At 33.4% G+C, this 21,586-nt stretch overlaps 2 protein-coding genes and 1 pseudogene across 2 annotated transcripts; all 3 read right to left on the reverse strand.

The window, feature by feature from the left end:
- Positions 1 to 447: 447 nt before the first annotated feature.
- LOC21406589 lies at positions 448 to 9,190 on the reverse strand (annotated as a pseudogene).
- A 5,190-nt stretch (positions 9,191 to 14,380) lies between these two features.
- LOC21406590 (L10-interacting MYB domain-containing protein) lies at positions 14,381 to 20,363 on the reverse strand. Its single transcript, XM_024166475.1, has 3 exons — positions 20,275 to 20,363; positions 15,274 to 15,605; positions 14,381 to 15,160 (listed from the first exon to the last, which is right to left on the reverse strand). The coding sequence occupies exons 2-3, from the start codon at positions 15,601 to 15,603 to the stop codon at positions 14,567 to 14,569; spliced, it is 924 nt and encodes a 307-aa protein (XP_024022243.1). The 5' UTR covers positions 15,604 to 15,605; positions 20,275 to 20,363; the 3' UTR covers positions 14,381 to 14,566.
- LOC112091853 (putative pentatricopeptide repeat-containing protein At5g09950) lies at positions 16,032 to 19,459 on the reverse strand. The gene has a single exon (XM_024166509.1). The coding sequence runs from the start codon at positions 19,457 to 19,459 to the stop codon at positions 16,244 to 16,246; it is 3,216 nt and encodes a 1,071-aa protein (XP_024022277.1). The 3' UTR covers positions 16,032 to 16,243.
- Positions 20,364 to 21,586: the final 1,223 nt, after the last annotated feature.

The raw sequence follows: 21,586 nt of genomic DNA on the forward strand, positions 1-21,586 counted from the left end.
TTATCATAATGTAGCTTTTTTAAAAGAGTTCAAAACAACACCAAATAGACTCTTAGATCTGTGTCTAAAAATGTATGTTTTATATATTTTTTTAATCTAATGTAATTTTGATAAGATCTAATAACTGAGAGCAGAGAATTACCTGTTTTTATCTAAGCTGTTGGATTTCTCATTTCTTGAACTCTTCTAAGGGATGGGTAAACTTCCTCCCTAAATGTCTCCCTCCAACCAAAGGCTTTTAATAAGTAGTGATATTTACACGGTTAACCAAATTTAAAATCTTGTAAAAAAAAAAAATATTGGATTTTCTTATAAGTACACAAATAACTTAATTGAGGGAGAATTATATTTCAAGTGAGCTTGCAGATATAAAGGAGATGTATAATAATTGATCTCTTGCTATTGCTTCATTAATTACATTAGAACAAGAATCCAATCCAAGCTATGTGACTCTTTGCATACAACTGATAATTCTCTATATCAATTTGCCTGGTCCATACCTGAAGTAGAAAATCCAAACCCAATTTATCACCATTTATTTTTCATCCCATTACAAGATTTTCCTGTGATAGTATGCGAGTCTCAACTGAATAACGATTCTCACTTTTTTTTTTTTAACATCTGCAACCTCTCTCAAACTCCATCCCATCCCACCAAATCCACGGTGCCGCTAGACAAAACGGTCTTAGGCTGACAATCCTGTATTTGGTGCGTGCGTAATTCGCCAAAAATCAACGGCAATTGCCACCAACATCAATGATGCGTAGCAGCATTATTGAGAGAGAAACACACTCGAAATCCAAAATAAAATACGCATAGTTTAAGACTGCTATGGACGTGGTGTGGTCATGACATTATTATTGGTGCCATTGGTGACCACATTGAATTGTGTGAGGTGAAGTTCTTGAGGAAGAAGATGGTACTTTATGCGAAGGCTTTCGAATATTTTCTTCAGTTCAAACACAAGCTCTGATCTCCGACTGCTCTTTTCTCCGTAGTTCTGGTGGTTCATTGTGTGCTGCACGTACAGCCCCATTTTCATCTTGTTCACGTTCTCTATCTCCTTCACTATCACACTGTGTTTTGGACTCCAGTATTTTGGCTTACTCTCAATGTACCTGCAAATAATTCAAAATATATAGCGCAATTAAATTCAAAACATCGCTATAGTGCAATATTAATTAAGAGACGTGAGTATAAATATCTGATCATTTTCCATCACATAGATTATTAGCATGGATCTTGTTCGGTAATATCGTGAATTACATGGATCTGCCATGGTACATATATAGAGCTAAAAATAGGAACTTCAATGTGAATACAATTGAGGAAATACTGGAAACAGAAATACGCTAAATATAGTATAGTGCATTTAGTGGTTATAATTTCTAGTTTTTCAATTGCCACAAAACTCGATCGGCATGAAAAACAAAAGCATGTAGAAATATAAAAGTTTCCGAGTAAAATTAAAATTTTCTATATTGTGTCGATCGATTGATAAAAAGATTATGTATGAGTTATGACTATTACAAAAATGCATATGAAAGGACCCTGGGAGAGTTAATTTTGTAATTTTATCAAACAGAAAAATCGTATCTTTTCATGGAGATTTGAGCACTACTTGGATGAACAAATGACTAATTTTGGACAATTTAGTTTTAAAAGTATTAAAAGTTAGTAATCAAAAGTGACTTTTGGCTTATATAGTTGACGACTAAAAATCAGTTTATTTATTTTACCTATAACAATAGTACTAATATCTAAACACGTGTGGCGTGTGTATAAATTACTGCATATACATACATATATATATATATATATATGTATAGAGAGAGAGTGAGAGAGACTTACGTTTGTATGGCCTTTCTGAGTGCAGTGACATCGTCGGCAGAAGTGGAGACATCAATGCAAAACTCAACACTGTCAGCCATATCCGGGCTTCTTCTGAAATTGCTAATAGGCTTGGTGAGAAGCACAGAGTTGGGGTAGTATATCTTCTCGTTGTCGTATCTCAAGAACACCGTCGTAAGTATGTTCATCTCCTCAACGATCATCTGAACGCCGTCGATGACGCAGCGGTCACCGACGTCGAAAGGGTGCATGACGAAGACGAAGATGATCGACTCGAACATGGTCTTGCACATGTTCTGAAACATGAAGCCGACAAGCAGCAGCTGAGAAGTCACCACAAATATCACCTTCGTGGTGGCCAGCCCCATCACCAGCAGCGACACCACCGTTATTATCACCGTCACGACGGCGCTCGCCAGCTTGTGCAGCTGGTGCACCGCCGTCTTTGTGTCATTCAGGGAATGCCCCAGGGCCTTGCGCTCCACATACGCATGTACCTAAATCCATATGGATAGGCCCGCATTTTATATCTAGTCATTATTCAGGTTATTACATCACATATGAATATCATACAGTCATTATTATAATTTTTGAACCCTATACTTAGCTCTTTTTTTTTTTTTTTTTTTTTTTTTTTTTTCTTTTTTTCCTGAGGAGATATCTAAGGTAGCTAGGGTATGAAAACAATTATCACGGTGACAAGACACAATTTTCAAGCGTATCAATCACATAACAATCATATGATCAAATTGAGAAAAATCTGATAATTTAACAAAACTTCACAAATATCTGACAATTAAAAACTGTATCCCACTGTTAACTTTTTTTTTTTTTTTAACATCCTACCAATTAACTCTTTTCTTTAATTGAGTAATTTGTAAGAATGATTTATAACAAGTTCCAAATTTGTTTAATCTAATTAATAGTCGTTGAATTTAATTGTTTTTATAGAAATTTGGGTGATCCCTAGCTAAATCTTAAAATTGACGGTAGACTTCGGAAGTTAAATTATGTCATATTATGAACACATGACGAGCAATAATTTCAAGATTATGACGTCATCAAATCTAGAGATAAAAATTTTCCGAACTAATAATTGGCCTAAAGAATTATAAAGATAAAATCATAATAGCTAATAACGAGGGTAAAAACTATATATATATATCTTTGTGATTTTTCCACTTTCTGATCCTTCAAATAGAGGGAAGATGGTGCATACTTCTTCACTCTTCAAGAACCGCAGTAAATCTTCCTCTTCTATATATCTGCAGATATAATCATTGCAGCAACATTGTCAAGAACGAGTAATGCCGATATGCTGGAGTAGAAAAGTAATCCGCATTAATAAAATTAATTCTGAAAGATATGCATCTATCTGTCTCTGACATTAACAATCCATCACATGTCAGCTGCCCTATATTTATCAATTATTGCAGCTATTTGCCAATCTTTGAGTGAAAGAGAACGCCCAAATTGAAAATGTGTAAAATATAGGCCGTGTTTGGAATTGATTCGTTTTTATTTTTTACGTTTTTTAATAAAAAAAAATGAAAACGTTTTTAAAACGGCGTTTTGTGTAATAAAAATAAATAACACGTCATAACTTTAATTCTGATGGAGATGATTTTTTTCTGTGCGTTCACAACGAATAGACGAATAAAACCTCACTCATATACCCTATTAAAATTTTCTATCATCATTGAGTTTTTATTAAAATACTATACAAATACAAATTCAAGTTTTGACTCACCCAAACACAAACTCAAATAGAGAGAAAAAGACATTAATAAATTTTTTTTATACTGAAAATAATCTCTTGATAAAACTACCAAACTCATTTTTAAAAATAATTTATGTCTGAGAAAACATTTTTATTTTCATATAAAAAATAAAATTATTTTAAAATTAGTTCCAAACGCGCACATATTTAAAAAAAGAGCAAAAGATACAGAACAGTGAATAATGTAAAGTTTTGAATATAGTTTTTTTTTTTTTTTTTTTTTTTATAATTCTATATAAACAAAAAAAAAAATAGTTTTAATGGCCCCATCCGGGACCCACATGCTTCGCGGGTGAGTGCCTTATAAGGATGCAAAAAATTGTGAAGAATACCAAAATCACCATTATTTCCACCTAAACTCAAAAAAAATTATAATTTTATTTAAGTTTATATTCTTTTACAAAATTTTAGTTTTAACTTGAGTTTTAAATTGAGTTTGAGGCTAAAATCTGAATTCAAATTCTCCCTTTAATTCAAGTTTATAAACTCAAACTCAAGTTAATGAATAATATTTTTTCCCGTTCATTTCACTGATTTGAATTTTACTATAGTAAAAAACTCTCAGAAACAGTCACATCTAACTTTTTTGCTACAGTAAAAAGCTCTCACATAAAGTCACATCTCAACTCAAATCAGTGAACTAAACGGGTTAAAAACGCCATAACTTTAATTCCGATTGAGATGATTTTTTTATGTGCATTCACAACGAATAGACGAATAAAACCTCACTCATATACCCTATTAAAATTTTCTATCACCATTGAGTTTTTATTAAAATACTATACAAATACAAATTCAAGTTTTAACTCACCCAAACACAAACTCAAATAGATTCTCAATTCAAACCATAACTCAAAATGTGCACATCTAAACACAAACTTAAATTAGAGTCTCAACTCAAACTATACTCAAATATACCTTAACTCAAATTAATATATGAACTCAAGTCACCCTAACTCAAAAAATGCAAATCAACGAGCCCCAAATTTCTTGAGCGGAATTATGAGACATTGATATGCCTGACAACTTAATTTTTGCTACACAAATGCAAGCATTAATTTACTTATTCCTTACTCAAAGGAAAAAATACCATCTTTCTACACGTCCAAAAAATGAACATTGAACTAGCTAAAAGTTAATTGTCACGCCATTCATAATCGCAATAATCTTACGTTTTCATGAAGTCTAATAAACAAAAATTCATCAAGTCTCATCATTCCAAAAAAAAAAATCATCATCCTCAAAGGGTGTAAAAATATTTTTATGGTTTACTTAGCAATTAACGATCAATTCCAGTCTGGTGGCATGGTTATTAGGCATGCATTTCATAACAAGTCTTAATGTCATGATTTGTCGCAATTGGGTTAAAGAGGTGCAACATATATTTATAACATATTTATGCGAAAAGGAGCAGAAATTAATGTTATTTAGACCGTACTATAGCAAGAAACAGAATTCGGAAATACAAATTAATGATAAGATAACGACGTTTAACCTAATAAAAATAACTCAACAATACATGATGGAACTATTCTTGAGCATTTACCAGTGTTTCTCAACACCCATTTCCTTACCCTTTTCATTTATTTTATAATTAAAAATTTCTAACTTTGTTAAAAAAAATATAACCTTTCATTTTAAGTTTTTCCCCCTCATAAGTTGAATAATTGGTGTTTTTACAACCAAATAAGTTAAATAAATTAAACTTTTCACGAGAATAATAGAGATCTTCAATAACTTAAATACATTACATCATCTAATACTTAAAAGATGTTAGATGAAGGGAAGAATAAAAATAACAATTTTTTTTTATCCCCAAAAAATAACATATGATGAAACTAATTTTTATCTACCGACTTTTTTGTATTTTCTTCTCTATTTTTTCTTTTGGAAAAAAGAAACAGCCATTTAAATAATAATAAAAAAGTAGTGTACTATAGTATGAAAGCTTCCTTCCCCACGTGCTCAAATAAAAAATATATATGTAATGACATGTTTGTAATAAATAGTAAAAAGATGGTTTAAAAAGTGATAAATTATGTTAACAAAAAAAAAAAAAAAAGTTACTACATTCCTCCTTTTGCTTTTGAAAACACATTAAACTACGCAGCAGTGTAAGGAAGAAGCATAATATTGGAACACTCTAATCATTCCATATTGTGTTATAAGTCGAAAATATTGCCATAAAAAACTTGATATTAAAGTGTTATGTTCTCTTTTTCAACAAAGATAATATTAAGCATGCGAGTGTTATTGATTGATAGCACAATTTCTTACTTAAATTATTAAGAAAAAGTAACACTAACAACCTGTAAGTCCACGTTATGGTGGAATTGATTTGGGAGAGAAAGAGAAAAATAGGCCAAGACTTGAGATGAATTAAAATTAATAGGCTAATAATTTATATATGTTAATAAATAGGCTAAATTACTATTTCGTCCATAACTTGTCTAGTTATGAACCATAACTTGACAAGTTATTGTTCATAATTCACGATTTTTGTCCATAACTTGTCTGGTTACGAACCATAACTTGATAAATTTATCCATAATTTATCTGATTATGAACCATAACTTAACAAATTATAGCCTACTAATTTTTATAACTAAAAATTAACCTATATACTTTCTTTTTTCATAGTCCTATTTTCTACGATTTCCGTTGATTTGGATCAATCTTTCGGTGACACTAGTAATAAACATATGGGCTCAGAAAAACAGCCCAAAAGTAAGAAAGGGACCAGCACTTTGATTTTAATTTATATACACAGCATAGACACAGTACTTGATGGTCTCTATGTATAGCTAGCTACCAGCTCATGTTAATAATGCTACCAACCAATTAAGAATAGTTTAGCATTTATGACCATATAAATACATACCTATCAACATAAAAGATATTAACAACTATGGAGAGAATACTATTTTTTTTTTTTTTTAAATTACATCCTCTAGACCTTGAAACCCATGATTTAACCACATTGAAAACAACTCATTCAGAATACTAAGGCCTTGTTCACTTCACGAATTTAAATTTTCAATTCGAGTTGAGATGTGGCATTTTTTAAAAAATTTTAACTATAACAGAAAAAGTTAGATGTGACATTTTTTAAGAGTTTTTAACTGTAGAAATCTAAAACTGAAAACTCAAATCGGTGAAATAAACGAGGCTTCATTATCTTGTTACTAAATATTGCCCTCACTCTTTTTTACAACGAAAGTGCGCTACTAGTGAACCTAAAATACAGTGTAATTGTTTCTTTTTTGTTTTTTTGTTTTTTTGTTTTTTTTTTTGTTTTGGCATTCCATTACATGCACTCATGTGTAAAAGGAGAAAATGAAACTAAAAGCCCGTTTGGTGTTCATGGATTAAAACTATGAGATTAAAATTATTTTTGATTTATGTGTATTTTTTGTGAGAGAAAATACTATAACGAACTATAAACCATGATTCGAATCAGAGAACGAATCCTCCAATCAAACGAGCTCTAAACTAAGTTGGTGAATAACTACTAGGTGAAAGAAGATAGGTCCAGATGGAGCGGGACTGGGCTTCATCTAGTAATTTATTGTGCTCTATTGATAAGAACAGTATTGCAAACAGCTAGCTTATCACTTTGCTGGGGTTTTTTTTTTATCACTTTGCTGTTTGCTATGGCAACTATTAGCCTACTAATAAAAATACGTTATATATGTATAGTTTCAACTGTCATTCTTTTGGTTTCGAAAATAGGAACTGTACTAGCTGGACTAATATTGTTACACTACACGGTAAAACTGTCATGTTTATAAGTTCCTTTACCACAAATGTAGAAATTGGTCTTGTGAATGACCGAAGATCACAAACTCTACTGTTTATTTTTCTCTGTGTTTTTGAACTATAAAGATGAATGTGCAATTTACGTGATTCCGTTAAGTATGTCTGACCTGGCGAATCAATCCGACACCTCTACAGTACTTTGTTTTTGGTACGCATCAATTAAACATGGATTCCTAAGCATATTTAAAGACCAGTTTTTCAACCAAAAAGCGAAATTAGTGTGCAACTAATTAACTAGAGTTAAATAGTAGATAGGTCAAAACAAAATGTGGCGCACGGGGAAATTAATTAAGAAAGGGGTCAGAAAAGTTAATTTTCTTTTTCTCCTCGTCTTACCCTCTAATTATATGATTGATTGGAGACAACAAATTAAATATGAAAAACCAGGTATAGAGTAGTATACTAACTTGGCACCAGGCTTGGCGACATGCTTGAAAATCCTCTTGGCACAGTTTCTGGCCTCCCACTCGCTCGTTATCTCCGACTCCGCCGTCCCAAAATCATCGACCGTCCTCGATATCGTCGACAGGCCCGACGACCTTACGTAGCTCACCAGCCTCCTCACGCTCCATGCCGTCGGCCTACTCTGCATGCTTAGCCTTTTCAGCTTCTCCATGTCTATCCCTTTCTGTCCGGTTCCCCCAGCCGCCTCCTTCGTCGACGCCACACTCCCCTTTCTCTCTCTTAGCCTTGCCGGCAACGACTTCGACGCGTGCAGCTTCCTCCGCCGCGGCCTCTCCCTCTCCTCCTCCTGACAAAGGATAAAATAAATCCAAGTGTCAAATCATTTAAATATAAAAACAAATACGACGTTGACCTTTTAAAAAGTAAGTGAAGTCTAATCTCTCTCACCTCCAGCGGCGGCCCAGAAAGTGCATCCAGAATGTAGTGATTAAAAACGCTCTCTTTCATTCTATCGAAGAAAGTCGCGACGTGAAAAGACGACGCCAAGACCTTCACAAAAAGGATCTTGAGCAGCCAAATGGTGGCTCCGATGAGGACGGCGATGAGAAAGCGGAACACCTTTTTAAGCACTTTGTCGTGCTTGTCGGGAAACATTATCGTCCAAGCAATGAGGACGAGGCCGAGCCAAGCGCAGTTTTGGAAGCTCTTTCTCAATCCGTAGACGAAGTAGAGAACTTTCTCTTTAAGCATGAAGTTTCGCTCGATGAGGAAGACGGCGAAAAGGACGACCCAGCCGGCGACTAGGCGGCCGCAGAAGACGACCATTATCATGAGGCACCATTTCCAGATCTCCAAGCTCCATTTCTTCTTGTGCTTTAGTGATTGGACGGTAAGAGAGCAGAGCAAACATGTCATTATGGTGAGGAAAAAAGTCCATTCGATCACCGCTCTCTTGTTTATCTTTCTTGACTTTCTTCTTCGTTTCTTCTTGTACTTATTATCGTCGTCGTCGTCGTCGTTTTCGTACCATTCCTCGTCCGATGACGAGGAGTTGTCACTTGATTCTTGGGGGTTTAAGGATGTGAGTTCTTCGGATTCGGGGATGGTTTTGTAATGATTTTGTGGTAAGGGCTGGCCGGGCTCTTCGAAGCGTGATCTGGGTTTGGAGAAGTTGAGGCGTCTGAGAGTTTTCGTTCTTTGAACTGGGATTTGATCATTGTTGTTTTTGGTGGGATCTTGATCGTTTTGTTGTGGGAATTTTTTGGCTGTATTAATGTTTGGTAGGTCGATGGTTACGACCACGTGATCATCCTTCTTGCTTCGCTCGGCTTCCATGGCTGCCTCAGAGAGAGAGAGAGAGAGAGAGAGAGAGAGAGAGAGAGAGAGAGAGTGTGTGAATAAGGTTTTTGCAGAAGAAAGAGTGAGGTACTCAAATCTTATAAAAGGGATGAAATAATTGAAGGCAATAATATGACTATGAAAAGCAAAAAGTGGCAAACATTTAAAAAGGAAGCCTTTTGCTTTCTTTCTTAATGGAAGAATTAAACCGTTTTTTTTTTAAAAAACATTAAAATCTTACGTTATCTTGAGGGACCAGTCCTAATATGAGGTTTTTTTTTTTTGAGGGCCTCTAAGTTTTTTTTTTTCTTTTTTTCTTTTTGGTGTTACGAGTTATAAATTTAAAAAAAACACATTTTGTTACTTGAAATAATGTTACACTCTTTTTATCATTATGCCTAAAAAAAAATCTTAAAAAATAGAAAATTTATCCTTAAGAGTATATGAGCCTGGACCTTTATCCCTTATTCTTGATAAATATCTTTTTATTAGTGTAATTATTTAATTAAAAATGTTATGAATCAAGAATAAAAGGTAAAAATCATAACTCATTACACTTGTTAGGGGTTTTTGTCAAAATTACCCCTAAATCTTATATGTAAAATGGGTCCTCTATAGAACTCAAATCTAGTACTACTTAATTTTCAAAATGAAAAAAAAAAAAAAAAAAAAAAAAAAAAAAAAATAGGAAGATAGTGAATCTTTTTTAATTTTTTTTAATTCGTGGATTTATACATAATATCAAAATCTTAATATTCTCTTGGCACTTTTATTTTCTTCTTTAATGTTTAATAAAAACCACACTACTAACGAAGCTCTATATGAATACAAATTACACATTACACATTACAATTAGTTACCAAATCTAAATTACTAATATAAAAAAATATATAAATAAAGTGGAAAAAAACTAATAAAGGTAACGATATAGTTAGAATGATTTTTTTATCTTTCTTTATTTTCTAAGAAGATGAAAATAATAATAATAATAAGAGAACAATTGGCGTAATGTCTACAATTTCGAACTAGGAGAAAAGAGAATCGTCAAAAGCAATATTAATATGTCTACAAATTACAATTACGGGTGGGTTGAGTCACCAAATTTTAATATCAAGAGATTTCAATGCATATGGAAACAAAATATATGTAAACAAATATGAAAATATATGAAGGGTAGTTCTACCCACGCACTTCTTTTTATTCTACATTCTCCTTCTAAACATAAACTCCCCACATAATTTTAAAATGGTTGAATTTACTTTTAACACGCCCTATTATTCTAAAATTATCCCAAAATTTTCATAGAATTATTAATTCTTGATCATTTTTCTTTTCAAACCTACTATTTTATTTTATTTTTTTTTAATATTATCATGTCTATATTTTCTATTTTTTTAGTCGAAGCTTTAGTCATGATGCTTTTTTATTTTAATATGATCATAAAGGACGCTCAAAAAATATAAAATAGAAAATAATATAATTCAAGAAATAAAAAATAAATAAATAATATGACAACAAAATTATTATATTATTTAAGTATGATTAAAAATATAAAATGAAAAAAGAATAAACAACAAATAAACAAGCATAAAAAAGAACAAAATAGAAAAAAAAAATCAATCCTACTTTATAACAAATGAAAAAGAAAATAAAACAAAATGATTTGTACTTTCAAAAATGAAATAATTAGAAAAATAAAAAATATTAACACAAAACGAAGAAAAGAAAAGTCAAAAAAAAAAAAAACAATCACCATAGAATAAATAGCAAAGAAAATTTAATATACTTGTATGTAATTTTTTGGAATAGCTATTGAATAGGAAAAATTAAAGTTTTATCATAAATTTTAAAATAGTAATTGTTTGTAATTTGTTAACATGACATGTGGAGTGTATGAAGGGAAAAAAATAAAAAAAATAATATTATTATAATAAAATTTAATTATGTAATTAAGTCTATTATAATTGTCATTTTTTATCAGTTCATATGAGTCTTTTCTAATAAAAAAATATAATTAAATGGGAGGTGTAGAGAGTAAAAAGGGATGTGTGAATAGAACTATCTTATATGAAAATATATAAAGAGATTTCCTAATATAAAAATATATGTAAACAAATTCAAAACAATTATTAAAGGTAAATGCATATGAAATGTTAACTTTTCCTAATATAAAAATATATGTAAACAAATTCAAAACAATTATTAAAGGTAAATGCATATGAAATGTTAACTTTCTTAATATGGCCTAATATAATAGAAGGATCCGGTATGAGCCTAAAGATTTGAATCGCCCAAATATGGTGTGTTAACAGTATGTATCCTTTTTTATGTTAATTTTAACTTGGAAAAAAAACGTTTAAAAGCTTGGCACTCGGATCTCCAATTTAAAAATCTTGAAAACTTAGGTCATTAATTTAAAATCTTTGATAACTTGATCCCCAAACTAATATATTTTTTGCGCTTGCTAGTCCTTCCATTTCTCAAGCCACTAAACCACTCCCCATGGACAAAATTTGGAGATGACTGAGCCGTTTTTTTGGTGAATAAACATCTGTCAAAAAAGCTTAGGCACTTTTTCACCAAAAAAAAAAAAAACAAAAGAAAAAAAAAAGAAATTGAAAAAGATACTAATATCATTTGAGTGCATCAAACAGGAAAAAATGCAAAATCATAAACGTATATAAACAATTTAAGGAAGCATTGTAGACGCATTCTTCAACCCAAAAAAAAAAAAAAGACACTTTAAGGAAGCATCGTAGGACCCCTGTTTCTGTTTTAGAATAAACATTGTGGATGCCTGGCTTTTGCCCTTGTTTTCAGTTTCATCAACATCATCGTGTCTTCTCTTTTGTTAATTGGGATGTTCAAAAGACCACCGCACCAAATCAAATCTTGCATCACCATACTCACATATTACCATTCCGGGCACGTTTAGAATTTGTTCTAAAATAATTTTATTTTTTTTATAAAAATGAAAATTAAAACGTTTTTAATCTCAGATAGAAATTATCTTTAAAAATGCGTTTGGTAGTTTTATCAAAAAATTATTTTCAATATAAAAATAACATATTAATATATATATATATATATATCTCTACTCGAGAGAAGAGAAAACAAAAACAAAAAATGAAAAACGACTAAAAGTCATTTTTCATTTCTCTTTCATTTTACACTAAACTAAAAAATCGTTTTCATTTTCTTTTTTGTATTTATTGAGTCAAACGCCGTTTTAAAAACGTGTTCATTTTTATTTCTTGAAAAATGTGAAAAATAAAAACGGGATCAATTCCAAACACAGTCTTCAATTTCTCTATTTGTGCTTATCAATTTTTGTTTTTTTTTTGTTTTGTTTTTTTTTTTTTTAGCTCTGTATGCATCTCATACCGATGTGGTGTGTGTTTATAGTCAAAATTACGTCAAATAAAAGAGTACATAAGATGCAAATCTTATGGTTCAAAACAGAACTTTACTTTCATAACCTACCATAAAATTCTCCTTTTAAAAAAAACTCAGTCAGTCATTTTTATTTTCAAGAGCTCGTCCAAGATCATAATCCCTATTACTTATATTAGGAGGACAATATGCCGTAACAAAAATCATTAGAATTATTTTAGAAGATACGCACGATAACAACAAAATCACAATTTTCTCGCATTATAAAATCTAATCCTCAGAATTTCAAAACATGATTTGAAGAGATGATTATTTTACAATGAACAAGTGATTAATATTGCTCATAAAACTGTCTCTGTAAAGATTAGTAGTGATAATACTCAGCATAATACGAGCACTGTTGATGGCGAGCTAGTCACATGAAATGAATAAAATTGTATCAGCATGATGATCCAGGAAAGAACAAATGTTGATTCACCTGATGAGGAAAAACAATAGACCTCTGACAGTGCAGTGCAGCAATAGTTGCAATGGATCTAAAGAGACGGTACTGGTTTTTCGTCCGCTCCGTTGGAGTTGCACCGGCGGCCGGTGCTTCGGAGCATCAATATTCCATCGCAGTTTCAAGGATTTCTTATGGAAGGCCTTTCAATAATATTCTTCCTAGTTCCTACTGTAGCGTAAGCTATGATCAAAACGAGTCGTTAATTTATACTCTGATCTGATGTCCTATTTGTGATGTTGCTCAAGAATCAACTGTCTATGCTATATGGTTTTTCTTTATTCGGTTAGAGAAATCTATAGAAATTATCTTCAGAGTCGCTGTCTCTGTGCATATGTCAATCTTGCTCTCTGATGGTTGTTTTCCTTGATTAAAAATCTTTAAATAATAGGATTATTCTCATTGGTGTCCCTAAATTTTAAAGTCATTTTTAATTTATCCTCCTAAACTATAAAAACTCCTATTTTGCCTCTTAAACTTTAAATTGTTCTCACTTAACTCCTTTTGTTGTAATTTCTATTAAAATCAGACGAAAAATGATGAAGTTAAGTGTGATCATATGATTTTTATTTATTTATTTTTAACAAAAATCTAAACAAAAAAATCACATGACTGCGTTTTTTTAAATATGATTTTAATAGAAATTGCAACAAAAAGGGTTCAATGAAAATAATTTAAAATTCAAGAGATAAAGTGAGAGTTTTTAAAGTTTAGAGACAAATTGAGAATAACCCTAAAGTTCAGAGTTCATTAGTGATAATAATCCTAAAAATTTGGCTGGATTCTCTAAGAGACATCACTTGACTTTCTCATGCAACAGATCACTAAGAATTGGAAAAGGAATTTGTATGCCGATTAAATTTTCTTGTTACTTGCAAATATTATATTTCAACATAATCAAATTGGCCGAGGCAATACAAATTTGGGAGAAAGAGGAAAATATGTCAAGACTTGAGATGAATTAAAATTATTAGACCAATAGTTTACATAAGTTAATAAATAGGCCAAATTACTGTTTTTGTCCATAACTTGTCTGGTTATGAACCATAACTTAACAAGTTATTGTCCATAACTTATTTAGTTATGAACCATAACTTGATAAGTTTGTCCATAACTTATCTAGTTATGAACCATAACTTGATAAGTTTGTCCATAACTTGATAAGTTTGTCCATAACTTATCTAGTTATGAACCATAACTTGATAAATTATGACCTATTAATTTCTATAACTAAAAATTAGCCTATATACTTTCTTAAGTTTATCATATTGGCATATTTCCTACCATTTCCGTACAAATTTCTTCCCTGTGTCAATGCAACCTCGTCTGACAAAAAGACCTAAGCTAGTAAAGATTCCTACAACATCTCTTCAAAAGGACCATCAGTATTCGAAATGAGAGCAAAAGAGCCATGTTATGGACAAACTAGTACTAAACACTAAAATTATATGGCGCTCCAAAGTCATCCAAATTCTGACTTAACAAAAGAAATTTCTACCACACTTGCCTTCTAACCATGTCAACCGTATCCTTTCGCCTTTTAAAGAGATGAAGGTCTCTCTCAAGTTAGGGTCCTCAAAGAGGTCCAATGCAGCAAAATAGGTATGTTGATCAATTCCTTGTATCTCATCCAACGCTTTGATACAATTAGTAATGGTGAATCTGTCATCACTACGTGCTTTTGCAACTGTCCTGAGCTTTGACGCGGCAATCATTTCAAACATTGCTTCCGACATAGCATCACACATTTCTTGATCCATCCTACTTCGAGCAGTTGAAGACTCCGTCTCGGAAGGACGTTTCCTTTGTCTCTCAGGTATCTTAACCACCTTTTCTGTTGGTGATACGTTTACTTGTGCAGGTTTTGGTGGCAGTAGATTTTCACAATGAGGGGCTCCAATGTCAGGACACGAACTTAAACCCCCGTTTTCAGTTGTAGCAGACTTGTGCAACTCTCCATAGTGACTAGATTGCGCGTACTTGCCATCCGCAGATGAATCTGTGAATATTGTGCACAGCTGCTCATATATCGGGCAGTCCTTGACTTTGACACTTTCAGGCCTGGTTTGTGCCTATAAGAACAATTTGTAAGGCAAGGCACTTGAAAAAAATTTGTTGCAGAAAGAAGAAATTGAAAAAAACAGAAACAGAGCAACAGGGTAACCGTACAAGGTACAACACGTACCCCTAAATCTTCCCACAGATCAAAACCAATACAGCAGGAGGCGTCTAAAGTGAAGTCATTACTTTGATCATAACTCGATTTCAAATTGTAGAAGCGAGTCCTCAGAACATCCAAGTGCTTCCTCAGTTGATTATTGTTGAAGTTGAGGTCCGTTTGCTTGTTAAATTCATTGCGAATGTGATTCCATGTCTTTTTGTCAAAAACATTGTTGGGTCTGTTCCCTAATTGAATTTGCTTCACAACCAAGTCCGCAAATATCTTATCAAGGGATGCTGTCCACCTTGTCCTAGAGCGCTCATGCTTAGGTTGATTGCCTGCTTCACTCTCCATTTCTAACTACAAGGATGCATATGAAACAATAATATTCAAAAGAATCAAACACTTGTCAAGTAATGATGGAAATTATCATATCTAAATAAATAAATAAGAGACAAGCAGAAAGGCGGTATTGGTGGCCACAAGTGACATTCAGAACTTTGAGGGAAAAAAGAAAGAAGAAGACAGAACGTGCATTCCATTATTGGACACAGAAAACCTACAGATCTCAGTTCCAGAAGTCTCTCTATTAAACACTACGATGTGCGTTTCGTATAAGTTAAACATAAAATAAGTTGAAAACTCTCTTTCACTGTGTTCACACAACGCATCATCACTCATCGTCACATCCCAAGAGTCCTTCCAATTAAACCCTTTCACTCATCAAAAAGAAACTAAAGAAAATGAAAAAAAAAATAAAAAATCCAAACTTGTGAGCCCCTTTGTCATTGACTGCGGTTTGTTCCAAAAACAAGCGGAAGAACATGTATTGTCGTGTCATACCAATGAAAAATCCATACTATCAACCGTACCAATGTCACTAAAATATAGATCTAACCTGTGCAAACAGTAGAAATTCCCACACGAAGTTATACCATCACCAAAATGATGAAATCAGTACAAAAGTCTCCATGCACAGATCTCACCACAGCTATTACCAGTAATCTCCACATGAACATTGACCGCCCTCAAAATGATGAAATCTGTGTGAATCTCGCAATACTATTTTGCGACCAACAATTTTAGATATATATTTGAAGGCAGAGTGGCAATCACCACAAACGCGGAGATTTTTCATAATCCTAATAGGCAACTCTGATTTCCGAGTGAGAACAAAAGCAACTGCAAGCTTCTCACTATGATAACTCAGGATTTCTTCCTTATTTTCCGCCTCAAGATCATACAGTGCAAATTTTATTTCAGGGACATAGCCAGCATCCTTCATTTTCCTGTTAAGTTCCTTCAATTTCTTGTATATCAATTCTTTCTCCGGGTGTGATTTGTCTCCAGCTACAAAAACATGAACCCCATCCTTCATTGTAACCCAACTACACCCAGCTTCCTTCTTCACTTCTGCCTTCCTCATGGCCACTCTAGCCTTTGCTACATCCTCCCACTTTTCCCCAGATGCATGCATGTTAGCAAGAAGAACATAATTCACTGCATTTTGGGGCTCCAACTCCAAAAGCATAGCAGCAGCCCTTTGTCCTAACTCTGTATAACGACCATTAGCTCGCGAGCAGGCTGCTAATATTGTCCTCCATATAAGGATGTTAGGCTTGAAAGGCATTTTATTTATAAAGTCCTCTATCTTATTAAGTTGACCTGCACGCCCAAGAAGATCAACCATACATGAGTAATGCTCCATCCGAGGAGCCAATCCATATGCTTCACCCATCGATTTAAAATGTTTGTAACCTTCATCCACCAAACCTACATGACTACAAGCTGATAATACTCCCACAAACGTGACATGATCTGGTAATTGACCATGTTGCTTCATTTGTGTAAAAAGCTTCAGAGCTTCATCTCCATGTCCATGGCGAGCATACCCTGATATCATGGAATTCCAAGAATACACATTTCTCACTGGCATCAATTCAAAAAATCTTGAAGCATAATCTATTCGTCCACACTTCGCGTACATGTCAACAAGTGCACTTCCAACTACGACATCAGATTCTAAACAAGCTCTGATACCACTAGCATGAACTTCCATGCCACGCTCTAATGTTGCAACCGAGGCACAAGCACTGAGGACAGTAGCAAAAGTAAAAGAGTCCAACCTTTGACCCCTCTGCATCATAAACCAAACCATATCTATGGCCTTAGGCAAGTCTTCATTGTGTATATAACCAGAAATCATGGAATTCCAACTTATTTCATCCCGCCTTTCTGACATTCTAGAGAAAATCTTGTCACAGTTATCCATCTGTCCACACTTTCCATAGCAAGCCAAAAGTGCATTCTCAATAGCACGATCAATTAAAACAGGGTGTTTTAAGGCTACAGCATGAATTTGTTGAACAAGCTTGCTAAGTGAAAGAGAAGAAACTGCTCCAAGAATGCTCATATAAGTTACTCTATTTGGCGACCATCCAGCTCGCATCATGTTAATGAAATATTCTACGGCATCTAAAATTGAGGCTTCAGAATCGGCTAAAGCGCCAATTATAGTGTTCCATGATACTTGGTCATACTTTGGCATTAAGAAGAAAACTTGCTGGCATTCATTAAGACACCCTGTCTCAGCGTACAACAAAAGAAGGGCATTTGAAACTGAAACATCCAGATCAAGTCCTAATTTAACTCCTTCACCATGTATTTGTTTTCCGAGCAAGATCCATCCCAAACTTGCGCACGAACTCAGAGCACTAATTAATGTAAAATTTGAAGGACTCAATCCAAATCTTCTCATTGCACAAAAACTAATTGCTGCATCTTCAAAACAGTCATTCTGATCAAGACCAGATATCATGGTGTTCCATGAGACTAAATCTTTGTCAGTCATTTGTCTGAAAACTGAGCAAACATCAGTAATAGCACCGCATTTAGCATACATATTAACAAGCCCATTTCCAATAGCAACCTTGATGTCTACAAGACCATTCCGGATTACATATGCATGAACCTCTTGACCCTTTCTCTTTCCTTCCTTCAAATCAGAAAATTCAGAAAACGAACTTAAGAGAACCACATATGAATCAAGATTTGCTCCAACCAAGTTCTTCAAGTATGTAAAAATTTCAGTTGCTTCTTCTCCCCGCTTTTGTCTCACTAAACCAACCATTAATCCATTCATAGAGACAGAATTTATCTCGCTCATCTGCTCAGAAATCTTTAAAGCATAATTAAGTAATCCAAACTTTGAAAATCCGCTGACCAAAGCACTACCAACATATAAATCATTTAAGAATCCGGATTTCTTCACTCTGGCCAGCATTTGCTCTAATAGGATCGAACTATGATTGCCCGAATAGCAAGCAGCAGTTATTAAGCTGCCAAAAGTAAACTCATTGGGCTTCAAAGTAAACCCACAACCTTGCCTTTGCATACTAGAGAAAAGTTCAAAAGCAGAAACTGAATCTCCTCTATGGGAATAAACAGAAATGATAGAATTCCATGAAACTAAATTCTTTATCTGTATCTCATCAAAAACATGGTGTGCATCATCCATAGAACCCAAACAATTTCCATACATTGAAATCAACACATTGCCAACAACCACGTCTGAACCATACCATGTTTTGGAGATTAACCCATGAATTTGCATACCTAGTTTAAGTCTTGATGGTCCAGACTCCTGACAAGCTCGAAGAGCACTACCAAAAGCATAATGACTGGGACAAAATCCAGCAGAAATCATCCTTTTGAAATGTAAACATGCCTCATTTAGCAAGCCATTCTTGGTATATCCTGAAATCAAACTAGCCCATGTAACTAAGTTCCTTTCAGGCATTTCATCAAACAGCTTACTCGCAGAAGCCAAGTTCCCAATCCTAACATAGACATTGATAAGGGTATTGTATAAATACACATCGCTAGTAAACCCGTTCTTAAGAATTTGCAAATGGAACTTCTTAGCGTCGTCCAAGCTACACGAATTTTGGTATTGACTGACAAGAAATTCATATACTTCAGAGGAGGGTGGAACTTGGAGTTGAGGTTGAGATAATTTGTACTTGTCAACAGAATTTTGCAAAGAGATTAAATGAAGGGATGGCCTACTATGATCAGCAGGGTTTTGAGATTTTAAGAAAAGGGAATTATATGGAGGGACAACAGGTGAGGCGATGAATGAACTCAAAGCTAGGTTGGGACTATGTGGGGCAGCTTGCTTATGAGCGGTGGTGAAAAACCTGCGGTACATTCTTTTGTATGTTTCCTGGTTGAATCTGCTTTGCAAACGAGTCTGCAAAAGTATATTGAAATATGTTGACCTTGTCCTCGAATAATTGTACATGGGCGGACGACTCTATCTAAAGTATTGAAGGTGCACATAAAATCAATAGCATTCCAATTCGATGCAATAAAAATCATGTGACACGTTCCATATACAGCATGCATATGAACAACTAAAAGTTCAACCAAAAACACACACACAAAAAAAGGCGCAAGCTTCGAAAATAAATTCATTGTAGTAGTTACTCCAAAGAATAAATAAGAAATTCTTCCTATCCGCTTGCTTCTGCAGTCTTTACTATGAGAGTCGAACTAGATCAGAAGATAGTCCAATATCTTTTTTTTTTTTTTTTTTTTTTTTTGAGGAAACTGCAAGATCTCATATCATCATGTCATTAAAACGAAAGATTAGACCCAAATTCTTCCCAGTCCCATATCACTTTCGGAGTTCCAAACAGAGCCTACAAGTTTCGCCTTTTGAATTCTTACGATCAAATATAGAAGCCCAAATTGACTCCTCGTAAAATGAGATAAACCCAAAACAAAAAATTCAAAACCCCATCATCACATGCATTAAGTTTTGGAATGTCACAGAAATGAGAAAACCAAATTGCAATTACATATAACCCTGTCGCATATTCTAGGGCAAATACTCCAATGAGACAGAGAGTGAAAATCCATTTATCATGCATCGAAGCATAAATTATGTAACAAAAAAAATATTGTCAAAATAGTTCCGAAAATCCATAGAGTTTCTCATGTAATTTACATGTAAATTCTAACCTCGATTGAGAATTGCAGAAAAAGATCAAAGTCCAAAACAGAGATTGTAGACAATAGATGGAACGAGGTGAGGGTTAGGGTGGGGTACATAGTTTTTTTTTCCCCTTCTTTAAAATAGTGTACAAATTAGAGTTCTTTTTTTTTAAAGTCCTTGAATTTTAGATTCACTTTCTATTTGCCCTCCAAATTTTAAGAACTTCTACTTCACCTCAGAAATTTATAAGGTGACATAGTTTTTTTTTTTTTTTTTTCCTTTTTTAAAATAGTGTAAAAATTAGAGTTCTTTTTTTTTTCAAGTCCCTGAATTTTAGATTAATTTTTAATTTACCATCTAAATTTTAAAAACTTCTACTCCACCTCAGAAATTTAAATTAATCTCATTTAGGCTCATATGTTAAAATTTCTGTTAAAAACATATTAAAAAAAAAAAAAGAAGAAAGAAAGATTGATGTGATGACATGGTCTTTTTATTATAATTATATTAAAAACAAATCGAAAAAGATCATGTAGCCACACTTAACTCTTTTTATTTTTGTTTGATTTTAACGTAAATTATATAATAAAAAAAAAAGAACAAGTAGGACTCAATCAAAATTTAAGAGATAAAATGGAAATTTTTAAAATTTAGAAATACATGAAAGTAATTTCAAAGTTCAAGAGACGCCAATAAAATTATTACGTTAAAATGAAAAGAGTCAAGACAGATGGTATATGGAATGAGGATGGTGTCGCGCTTTAGTGGAAAAGGTTGACGCAGCGCTTTCCACTCATTCCCAACTGTGTCAACGTGGAATTACTATGTGTTGTTTGCAACGAAGCGGTGGAAGATATTTCACATGCCCTGTGGTAATGTCCTCGTGCTCAAGAAGTAATTTGCTCTCTTAGTGCTCTTTGGCATATTCTAAAGTCCTTCCCAGATGGACTGCTATTTCCTTATGGGACATTATGCATGGTAAGCAAGGTACAAGGGTTGATATAGATATATTTTGTACCATTTTGTGGAGCATTTGGATTGACCGTAACAAAGCTTGTTTTTTAGGGACATTTGAGTAATGTTAATGACTTAATTCTACTTTGGAACGGGCTGGATGGATTTTGGCTGATTATCAGTCCTATGTTAATTGTACTTTTAAGTAGAGGAATGTTTGGCGGTTAGGAAAGTTGCTTAGTTTGTCACTAATGAACGATTCCAAGATTGGGTTGTCGAGTCAGATGCTATAAACATCATTACTGCAGCTGCTATTCGGTCTCTGGCTTCGAGAGCCCTTCGAGTTTTAGCGGACATTTAATTTATAGACTCAGAATTATGATT

The sequence above is a fragment of the Morus notabilis genome, unplaced genomic scaffold (assembly GCF_000414095.1).
Source record: "Morus notabilis unplaced genomic scaffold, ASM41409v2 Scaffold75, whole genome shotgun sequence".
NCBI lineage: Eukaryota > Viridiplantae > Streptophyta > Magnoliopsida > Rosales > Moraceae > Morus > Morus notabilis.

Coding starts and splice junctions, on each gene's coding strand:
- LOC21406590 (XM_024166475.1), bottom strand. CDS start 15,603: ATGGAGAGTGAAGCAGGCAATCAACCTAAGCATGAGCGCTCTAGGACA. Junction 15,161..15,273: donor ATCTGTGGGAAGATTTAGGG/GTACGTGTTGTA, acceptor TTGTTCTTATAG/GCACAAACCAGGCCTGAAAG.
- LOC112091853 (XM_024166509.1), bottom strand. CDS start 19,459: ATGTACCGCAGGTTTTTCACCACCGCTCATAAGCAAGCTGCCCCACAT.